General features: G+C 41.3%; 1 protein-coding gene across 1 annotated transcript in view; it reads right to left on the bottom strand.

The window, feature by feature from the left end:
* The window catches only part of atf6b (activating transcription factor 6 beta), a 16,645-nt gene extending 7,341 nt beyond the window's left edge, over positions 1 to 9,304 (bottom strand). Inside the window, exons 1-7 of the mRNA XM_034892807.1 lie at positions 8,983 to 9,304; positions 6,376 to 6,455; positions 5,152 to 5,233; positions 4,136 to 4,195; positions 3,970 to 4,049; positions 3,022 to 3,220; positions 663 to 748 (exon numbers count right to left, since the gene is read on the bottom strand). Coding sequence (XP_034748698.1) covers positions 663 to 748; positions 3,022 to 3,220; positions 3,970 to 4,049; positions 4,136 to 4,195; positions 5,152 to 5,233; positions 6,376 to 6,455; positions 8,983 to 9,055 — 660 coding nt within the window. The 5' untranslated portion in view covers positions 9,056 to 9,304. The remainder of the gene's footprint in view (positions 1 to 662; positions 749 to 3,021; positions 3,221 to 3,969; positions 4,050 to 4,135; positions 4,196 to 5,151; positions 5,234 to 6,375; positions 6,456 to 8,982) is intronic.
* Between the last annotated feature and the right edge of the window lie 2,202 nt (positions 9,305 to 11,506).

Below are 11,506 nucleotides of genomic sequence, written 5' to 3'. Positions count from 1 at the left end.
TAATCCCCTAATGTTCCCTTTTACATGGCCTATGACAGGGAATAATCCCCTAATGTTCCCGTTTAAATGGCCTATGACAGGGAATAATCCCCTAATGTTCCCTTTTACATGGCCTATGAAAGGGAATAATCCCCTAATGTTCCCGTTTGCATGTTCCCGTTTGAAATAATCATCATAACTTATACAGATGACAAAATACATACATTTTCTCAAAAAACGCTTTTGCCCTCATGACATTTACTTATGCCAATAATCAACATAATAATGTCATATTTATTGATATTACACCCACAGCAATGCAGCACAAGCATGTGTGTTGTCTAAAACAGTTCTCATATATGCAAAAATAACCATAATTCATATAAAGTGTTACACCACTCATACGGAGACGCTGATAGTAGTGTATACAAGTTCAGTTTTATTACTTCACAGTAGGATTCATCACACAGCGAGTTCAAGAGTTCGCTACCGCAGACACACAAAAACCTGTTTCTTCTTTTATGCTTCAATGCATTACTGAACAGGATGCAGATAAATGATGTGTTAGCTGTAAACCAAACTAAATACTTTCAATAGGGTTAATTCCAGGTGCTACAAAAGCACAAACAATTTGCATTTTTTCAAAGAAAATTTAACCACCATTTAAATGCCAAATCTCACACCAGTGACGCCACTAGGTCGACTGTAAAGAAAGGCCTTAACTGAGGCTTTGGTCTTCCTTGCTCTGCAGCACTTTCTGATACTCCAGCTGTCAACAAGTCACATCCAACGTCAGTACTGGGGTGGGAAATCTTGCACCACTAGGGTAATGAATTAAAATGGAAATACAAGTTCCCGGGTGATGAGGCACTCCATCAGTTATTTGGGTTTAAACAAATCAGATTTCTTCTAATTTGAATCATGCACACAGGTAAAAGTAGCTCTGGTGTTCGGACCCTTTGTGTAATGCTCTTTCAACAGCAACATGCACATCAGGGCCGGGATTTACGTTTGAAGTCAACTTCCCGAGACTAATCCAGCGTTTCCCACACCAGATGGGACGCACACAACCCCTCCATTGTGTTGTGGGTCTGCCCTGAGGTCCTCTATACAGAATACCTGAATAGCTTCACCTGTTCAGGTATTCTGTATAGAGAAGTGGAAAAACTGAACGATTAACGATTAACTGGGAAACCGAGAGCTTTCACTTCAGCCCAGATTGCTCGGTACAGCTATTAGACTCTTACACAAGACTGGGTTTAGTACTGATGTACGTTATCTTTAACCACCATCCATACTGTACTAACCTGTGGGAACCATTCAAAGTTACACGGTGAAATAGTTACCATGTGAATGTGAAACCTCGAGAAAGGGAGAAAAAAATCGAGGAACGGGAGTGTCGAGCTTGCAGAGTGAGATAAGATGAACTTGCAGCTGTGACTGTGTGAAGAAACATATTGTACCTCTATATTCAACATCGGTGAACTATGTTAAACCCTAAACTTGCCTAACACGCCACAGATCAACCAATGGTGAAGCAAATAATGTGTGTTACGACCCCAAAGATTTATGCCTAGTCCCAATATCGTCATACTTGGGTCACGATACTCGGGTCACAATTTCATCGCGATAATATGTCACGATAACATTGCGATACTCGGGTCACGATATCGTCACGATACTCTGTCACGATACTGGGAAGCTAGAAAGTAACGCAAATCATAAACTCAAACTAACAAAAGGAGAGTCTAACATGTCAAAGTACCGTAACAAGTATCTTTCATTACACAATGTAAATATATGCCTTTATATCTATACATGTGTATCTATCTATCTATCTATATATACACACACACGTGTATATATATATATATACACACACACATATACATATACATATACATATACATATACATATATACATATATACATATATATATATATATATATATATATATATATATACACACATGTATGTAACAATATGATATACTAACACCCTTTTATGTAAAACAACTTTATGTTTACACCCAAGTTTTCAACTTCAATAAAAAGGCAGAACAAGGGGAGAGTACTTTGGAGAGTACTTTGGAAGACTACTGAAGGATTTCAGTACTTGTCCCCTTTGCAAAGCACAAAAGAAAACGTCCGTGTCCGTGTGTACTTTTGACTTGAGGTTTTGAACCCAACATAAGCCTTTTGTTGACTTCCATGAGAAGTCAACAAATGAGAAAAAACAACAAAAAACGTTTTGGTCACTTTATTCCAACATTATTATCGCTTTTGCCAAAATGTCTTGAAAACCTAAAGTGATACGCGACCTGGATCCGGTTCGGAGAGGGGCCGGATTTTGCCGGCGGGGGCGTACGTTTTACTTTGGCGGCATACTCAAGTCCCGATATCATACTCAAGTCCCAATATCGTCATACTTGGGTCACGATACTCGGGTCACAATTTTATCGCGATCATTTGTCACGATAACATTGCGATACTCGGGTCACGATATCCTACTTAAGTCACAATATCGTCGCAATACTCTGTCACAATAACATTGCAATACTCGGATCACGATATCCTACTTAAGTTCCGATATTGTCGCGATACTCTGTCACGATAACATTGCAATACTCCGGTCACGTTATTGTCAAGATACTCGGTCACCATAACATCGCGATACTCGGGTCACGATATCCTACTTAAGTCCCGATATCGTCGCGATACTCTGTCACACTAACATTGCGACACTCAGGTCACGTTATTGTCAAGATACTCGGTCACCATAACATCGCGATACTCGGGTCACGATATCCTACTTAAGTCACGATATCGTCGCGATACTCAGGTCACAATATCTTTGCGATACTCGGGTCACGATATCCTACTTAAGTCACGATATCGTCGCGATACTCAGGTCACAATATCTTTGCGATATTCGGGTCACGGTATCATACTTAAGTCACGATATACTAAAGTCACAATATTGTCTTGATACCCGGGTCAGGGTAACAGTTTGACTTGCGCGGCCTCGTTTAGAGAGCTAGCGTGTGGGCCTACCTGCAGCCTGCGTCTGGATCCCACCGATGACCGCCGGGATCTGGGCCGGTGGCGGCGTCTGGAGCTGCGTCTGTGGTCGGGGTACGGCGCTTGTTGCCACGGTGACCTCCAGGGAGCCCAGCGGGGGGGACAGCACGTCTCCGTACATGTACGGAGGAGTCGGAGGGTTTTCACCTTTAACTGTGATCTGGAGGGGAGACGCAGTCAGAGAATGATGTCTAAAATCTTTATTTCAGAATTGTTTTTAAAAACGCCAAATAAGTCACGGGTCAATTTGACTCAATCGTAACTTTTTGGATGCTTTTGAGATTTTTTTTTTTTAATACTTTTGAGATTTTCTTATGACTTTTTGAAGCTTTTGAAACTTTTTAATAGTTGAGATTATCTTATCACTTTTTGAAGCTTTTGAGATTTTTTTTTAATCCCTTTTTTTTAAGCTTTTGACACTTATTTTTTTATACTTTTGAGATTTTATTATCACTTTTAGAAGCTTTTGACACTTTTTTAAAATACTTGTGAGATTTTCTTATCACTTTTTGAAGCTTTTGACACTTTTTTTTAATACTTTTGAGATTTTATTATCACTTTTTGAAGCTTTTGACACTTTTTTTTAATACTTTTGAGATTTTATTATCACTTTTAGAAGCTTTTGACACTTTTTTTTTTAAATACTTTTGAGATTTTCTCATCACTTTTTGAAGCTTTTGACACTTTAAAAAAAAATACTTTTAAGATTTTCTCATCACTTCTTGAAGCTTTATTTTTACAGTTTTGAGATTTTTTTGTATCACTTTTTTATACTTTTTTCCAACATTTTCTTTATTTTTGCAACACTACCATCAGTATCCGGTACACATCACTAACACCTGAGGGTCCTGAAAGTGAAGGGTCAACACACTGAGAGGAACGTCTACTTAAACAGAGTTGAACACACACCTGGGGGTCCGGAGATGACGCGGAGCAGTCGGACGCGAGGGAGGACGCCGGGGAGGGAGGCTCAGCTTTCACCCGAAACACTGAACACGTAAACAACACTATCAAACCAGTGAAAACACGGCTACGTCTGCCTTTGTTACATCTGAAGAGAAGCTGCGGGACTTACACATTTCCACGGGTAACGGCTGAGTGATGGTCATCTCATGTTTTATCACGGGAGCTTCTCCTTCAGAAAGACACACAGACAGAGACATTAAAACAGAGACTGCTGATTCGCAAAAGTGCTATGTAGCAAATCATGAAGCACTTCAAAGCGAAAGTTGTATACTGCAGTAAAACATGAATAATCAAGATGAAGTTTTAAAAAGGTGGATGCCTAAATGACTCACTATTTCTCAAGAAAAAAACTACAATGACCAGCTGCTTTAGGAGACATTTTTTAACCCTTGTGTTGTCTTCCCTTTGACCGTGAAAAACACTTTTTCCCCATCTGTCAATGTTTTTGTTGCTTTTTACAAAGTTTTTTAATGAAGTTTTTGTATTTTTGTTCATTGATTTTGGCGCTTTTTCCAACATTTATCACCCGTATTTTGACTTCCTTCATTTCAGATTTTCATTCAATTTCATAAATTCCCTAAATAACTGTATTATGAATTGAAGACAACACGAGGGTTTAAGTTTACGTCTTCGGGTCTCGTCATGGGATTTGTTGACCAAAAGGAAGAAAAAGAAAAACCCACATTTACCCCCCCCCCCCTGCCAGGATTGTGTGATGACTTCTTCTGCATTTTAACCCTAACCAGTTGTCAGACACCGCTTACCAAGAGTCTGGGTCTGGGTCTGTCCCAGGTTTCTTCCTCTAGGAGGTTTTCCTCACCCCTGTTGCTTGCTCTGGAGGAAACTACTAGACTTGTTGGGTCCTTGTAAATTCTGGAGTGTGGTCTAGACCTCCTCTATCTATAAAGGGTCTCGAGATAACTCTTGTTATGAATTGATGCTATAAATAAAATAAAATTGAATTGAAATCCTTCATGATCTCATTAAAAGGTGTTCCACAGGGTTGGAGCGGCCGCTGTGGCGCCTCATGTTTAAGAGACGCCTGATGCGTAAAAGCAAAAACGCAGACCGAGGTTAGTTTGCGGGGTTCCCCCGTGAACGCAGATGGTTGGGCGTTCTGTTTACCTGTGAGCAGGTTATCGTCAAGGTGTTGCCATGGCGACGTGGGATTGTCAGGATCGAGGGTGAGCACGAGGTCGTTGTCAAACTGCGAGAGGAAGGGAGGGAGGGAGGGAGAAAGAAACAGAGAGGGTGGAAAAAAGAGAGTAAGTCAGGTGGAAAATTAGGTGTGTGTGTGTGTGTGTGTGTGTCTCTCTGTGTGTGTGTGTGTGTGTGTGTGTGTGTGTGTGTGTGTGTGTGTGTGTGTGTGTGTGTGTGTGTGTCAACTGACATACAAATAAAACGGGCCTGATTATCTTTTGACCCAACATCTAAAAACTCCTGGAGGTTAAACAACATCATTGATGTGAATGAGCCGTGCCACTATGTTGATTACACAGCTAAAGGAATAGTTCAACATTTTGGGAAAATTAAACATAAATCCTCAAATATATCATGCAGATGAGAGGATGAATATAGACCTTTTTTACATGGATGTTGTAGATTCTTGGGCTGCCCCCCCCCCCCTTTAATTAGACTAATGGGTTGATTTGGTCTATTTCATCCTAAATGACTTATTATCTTGTTTTCCCAGAAACATATTAGCACATTTCTGTTAACACAAGATTTAAAGTGCTGCTTTCACGTGGTTCTGTGTGGAGAGACTCCGTTTAACAGATCTGTTGACTACGCCTGCGCGATTAATCAATCTCCATTTACCTTGTCCACGATTTAATTTACAAATACCTTAAATTTTTTACTTAATGACTTTGTTTCTCATTTAATTCTACTATCCGACTGCATCGAAAACGCTACTTTCTTCTGCGAGTTTTAAACATATTTTTTAGTATAAAAAAAAAAAAAAAAAAAAGGTGTCAATGCTCTCCCTTCTCTTCATTGAGGCCTCTATGTTGGGGTGATGCGTATTGTGCTATAGGGGCCCAAATATCTCTGTTTACCACTGCCAGTTTGTTCTGTCATGGTTCATGTGTGCAATGATCATTACACTTAAAAATATCATGGCAGAGAATCGGGATTCGTATTTTTCCCCCGACTCGTGCAGGTCTACTGGAGACTGAATCTACTGGTTCCCCCCGTCTACGAGACAGGGAATGGTTTAAAAAATCAAAAGGTCCGACACTACGACCCGAGCCGTGTGAAGGCGGAGTGCGTTTGGCTTCAGTCTCGCTCTGGGTCCCGAGACAGAAACCAGAGCCGTGAGCAGGGACACCGTCTTTTATGTCTCCGTACCGAGGGTTCGTATTTCAGCCCCCGGCTGAAGTCCGCGTCCTCCCCCTCCTCCATGCTCTCACACTGGTACAGGCAGGCATCTGGGGACAGAGGCAGGGATTAAAGCACATCAGAGAGTCAACAACACAGGAGATTATTATTATATTTATTATTAACCAATCAGGTAGGGCTGCACAATTAATCGAATTATAATCGCGATCATGATTTTGACTTCCCACAATCAAATTTGCGTGATCGAGCGATAATTTTTTTTAATGTGTCATTTCATAGAACGCTCCGGGTTTTTTGCAAAGCGCATCTACCGCTACTACCGTCTGATCCTGAGCCAATCAGAGTAGTTCACTGCACCCCGTGCAGCTTAGTCTCTAGAGGTAGACAGCCCCAGAGGACAGAGTAGCGTGAGGAAAACTCAACAGACAGCAGTCGGTAATACGTCAGTGTCAAGGTTTACCAGTTTACCAGTAAACGCAACATTTTGTTCCGTGTGTGTTGTTTTTCAGACAACAGCAGTGAGCAGTGCTAGTCTGTGCTAATAGCGGCTGTTAGCTGTTAGCTCCTCTAGGACGCACCGGTGCTAATGTCCTCGCATCCGCTGCAATGCTGTTTATATGGATAGGATTACAATTTTGCGTCATATGACCCATTTTGTCTGTAAAGCCGTGCCTGTGTTGGATCTTTCTACGCTCTCTCGTCTTACTCTCCGCGCCCCGCCACACAGCAGCGGCCGCCGGTCCACACTTCTGACATTTGTCTACAGTTTTAATTGTTATTAACACGGTTGTGTTTTGTTAAGCATGAGAGGCAAACCGGTATTTGTACCAGTGTTTCCGCGGGTAACTCTGCTATCGCCGGCGCTACGACGAAGAACACAGAAGAAGTTATTGAATGCGACTAACTTCCGTTGGTAGAGTAACAGCGTGAGACGGAGCTGCTGGACCAGGACCAGGACCAGGACCTGGACCAGAGATGTGACCCATGGCTAGAATATCATAGTTAATAAAAATGCAGCGCAGTGAAGATACAGACGTTTCATACACACAACGTGTCACCGCCATTCGAGCCGTGCTGGACCCGTTCATAATGAGTCAGCCGTCTCTCTGTGAGTACGTCCATCACACTCCCTCTCCAGTTATAAACAGCCTATGTGATGATAACATTTGTGGGCTGATTAAAATCAACAAATAATCGTGAGAATAATCGCGATCAATATCTTGATCAAATTAATCGTGATTATCATTTTGGCCATAATCGTGCAGCCCTACAATCAGGGTTTGCCCTGCATAGAGGAATTTTCTGTGCTCCCCTAAAGAGGTTCGAGCCCCAAATGAAACATCACTAGTGCCAAAATGATAAGAAATTTACCAAAACAACCGTTAAACAAGCAGAATATGAACTGTACAGTCGCCCCTCTCCTCTCTCTTCCTCCTCCTCTCCGTCTGTATGCAACCTCATCCCATTACTGCGTGTTACTAACTCAACTTCTTCCCTTTTCCAGAGTCTTGTGCTCTCTCGCCCCTGTCTCTGTCTCTGTCTCTCGCCCCTCCCTCTCTCTCTGTCTCTCTCTCTCTTGCCCCTGTCTCTGTTTCTCTCTCTCGCCCCCCCCCCCCTCTCTCTGTCTCTCTCTCGCCCCTCCCTCTCTCTCTCTCTCTCCTCCCATCTCGTCCTGCAGGTGTTTCTGGCTCTGGATCTGTGGTTGGAGTCACCTGCTGCCTCCATGTTCCTGCTCCACACCCTCTAATACAATTCTCCATGTCTCTCTCTCTTTTTCTCTTCCCTCTCTGTCTGTCTCTCTCACTCCTTCCTTCTCTCCCTCTCTCCCTCTCTCTCTCTCTCCCTCCCTCCCTCTCACCCCCAACCGGTCAAGGCAAGACCTGCTCCTTACGGAAAGACCTGGTAGATAGATAACAACCCAGAGTCCGGTCTAGACCTGCTCCTTAATGAAAAGCACGATGAGATAACAGTTGTTGTGATTTAGCACTATGCAAATAAAATTGAATTAACTATTTTGCCATTAACAAATATTGCACCCCCCTTACATTTTGCATATTACACTCGTCTTTATCGCGATTTCGATAAAATTGCGATTAATTGTGCAGCCATAGGTAGTTCATAGGTGGGAAAACTACCTGCAATTAGATGCATTAACCATGTTCAATTGCGCGTGCATTGACAGAGTTTTAACAAGAAACGTGTCAACACAAGACATTAAACGGCGAGTACGGAAGAAAGAGAAGAAGAGACATGCGGTTGTGTTAATGTGTGATGAGTCCCCCCCCCCACACACACACACACACACACACACACACAGTGTTAAAGATAAACTGACACATCCGGGTCTGATGACTGAGGAAGCAACACGCCTTTACACCCTGGCGACCGCGTGCAACGAGCATTTCGCACACAATGTCACACCTTCTCTATCAAATAAAACCCTTAAAGTCCACAATGGAGGTTTTGCATTGCAGCTTTAGCCGAAGCTAGCTAGCTAGCTCGTCCAGCTAGCTAGCTAGGTTCGGCTAGCCATCCCACACAACTGCTAACTAGCGCACCCGGGGAGCTTGTTATCGTGTGTATTTACCGTGTTAAAGGCTTTAAATGATAACTCACCCCAGTCTTCGCTTGTCAGGAGGTTATCAGCGAAGAAACGAGTGTCCAAATCAGATAGTAGATCCGTACTCATAGCCACAAAGGCGGTGTGTTTGGGGAGCCGTTAGATAGCGACGTGATAGCAGCTAGCTAAACAAACAGCTAGCAAAACAGCTAGCGAAACACAATACGGCGGCTAGTTTTTTAGGATTAAAGGTACCTGAGTGATATCAGGCATTGTTATCATTTATAATTCAAAATAAAGGGGTGTTTCCTCCGTTGGGAAAAGTGATATATTTATCCGTTTATCTTCTCTTCCCTTTGCGTCGCAATATGACAGACGAGGAAACGAATTTTCCGGGAAAGGCCCCGCCCACATGCGACAGACCAGCCAATCACGGCAGATGAAAGCGGGACAGGCAGGAGAACGAGCCAATAAGCGGATTCAGAGTGTGTTTGGCGACGCAAATCAGCCTCTTGTTGAGGGAGAGGCAGGAAGAGGGTTTTGAAGGTGATTTGGTCCAATTGAAAGAGAGCATTGTGATGGACAGGCTTAATCAACCAATAGACGTGAAGGATTTCGGGGTCCACGTTAAATTGACATGCGCGCTAGGTGTCAGATTATAAACAAAATAAATCAAACTGGTTTATACATATAAACAAGCCGACACAATAACTTCTTAAAATGAAGTATTTTGCTGCTGGGACTATTATTTAGGCATTGTAGCTTTTTTGTTAAATCTATTTTTTTATAAACAGTCTATGTGTTATTCCAATAAAAGGCCACTTGATGTCGTTATGCTTAGCTGGGCTAAAAACTGTAGACTGCAGCCTAAATATTAACATAGGTAGATACTGTCTATATTTCTGGTTCTATAAGTCCCATAACATAGGTAGATACTGTCTATATTTCTGGTTCTATAAGTTCTGTAACATAGGTAGATACTGTCTATATTTCTGGTTCTATAAGTCCCATAACATAGGTAGATACAGTCTATATTTCTGTTTCTATAAGTCCTGTAACATAGGTAGATACGGTCTATATTTCTGTTTCTTTAAGTCCTGTAACATAGGTAGATACTGTCTATATTTCTGTTTCTATAAGTCCTGTAACATAGGTAGATACTGTCTATATTTCTTGTTCTATAAGTCCCATAACATAGGTAGATACTGTCTATATTTCTGGTTCTATAAGTCCCATAACATAGGTAGATACTGTCTATATTTCTGGTTCTATAAGTCCCGTAACATAGGTAGATACGGCTTATATTTCTGTTTCTATAAGTCCTGTAACATAGGTAGATACTGTCTATATTACTGTTTCTATAAGTCCCATAACATAGGTAGATACTGTCTATATTTCTGGTTCTATAAGTCCCATAACGTAGGTAGATACTGTCTATATTTCTGTTTCTATAAGTCCTGTAACATAGGTAGATACTGTCTATATTCCTGTTTCTATAAGTCCCATAACATAGGTAGATACTGTCTATATTTCTGGTTCTATAAGTCCTGTAACATAGGTAGATACTGTCTATATTTCTGTTTCTATAAGTCCTGTAACATAGGTAGATACTGTCTATATTTCTGGTTCTATGAGTCCTGTAACATAGGTAGAGTTGCTGGTTCTGTCAGAGAGACTGAGCGGAAACGACACAGAGTTGAAGTTATTTTAACTCTTTGAAGATTGGGGCTTTTGAGAAAAAAAACACACGTTCCTGTTTTCAATTTAAATAGAAGATGAGATCAGACGTCTTTCTGCTCACTGACTCACTGCAGCCTGAAGGAAGATGAGGGTGAATATCTGCAGCTGCCTGTTGGCCTTTGTTCTGGGCTGTAACGTCACCGCAGGTAAGAACTATATATTATAAAAATAATACTTTATCCCTCATGTAGTCCTCATGTTGTCCTCATGTTGTCCTCATGTTGTCCTCATGTTGTCCTATATCAATGTTCTTTTTAATTCCCCAAAATAACATGATTGATTCCACCCAACGCTCTTTGCCAAGTACACATCTCTACTTTCATTAATTTTGGGGCGTCTTATTCAATTTTACAGCATTTGAAAAACAAATGGAAGTGTTGTTGAAATAGTATTGAGTAAAAGTTGACATATTCCAGTCTGTGATTATCATATACATCCATTCCTTTAATTTTAGTCTCAATAATTCCTAATTTCTGCTTTTCTAACTCAAACATTAGGGATAATTTCCTATAAATGACGTTTATTGACCATAAATTCCAAAAATAACCGTAAAACTAAAGTTAAAAAGTTAGTGTTACGTAGTGTTGAAAACGTCAAAAAAGTGACAAACTTTGAAAAAAACGCCAAAAGTGATGAAAATGGGACAAAAACATAAAATGTTAAAAAAAATTGATAAAAAGCGTCGACAAAAGTGTTGATTTTTAACAGGAAGACAACACGAGGGTTAAAGGCGTCTGTCATTGCTAACTATAAATTGAGGAACCTGTGTGTGTGTGTGTGTGTGTGTGCGTGTCTGTGTGTGTGTGTGCGTGCGTGTGTGCGCGTGTGTGTGTGTGCGCG

The sequence above is a fragment of the Etheostoma cragini genome, chromosome 14 (genome assembly GCF_013103735.1).
Source record: "Etheostoma cragini isolate CJK2018 chromosome 14, CSU_Ecrag_1.0, whole genome shotgun sequence".
In the NCBI taxonomy this organism is placed as follows: Eukaryota; Metazoa; Chordata; class Actinopteri; order Perciformes; family Percidae; genus Etheostoma; species Etheostoma cragini.
This window is presented reverse-complemented; position numbering and strand designations above follow the sequence as displayed.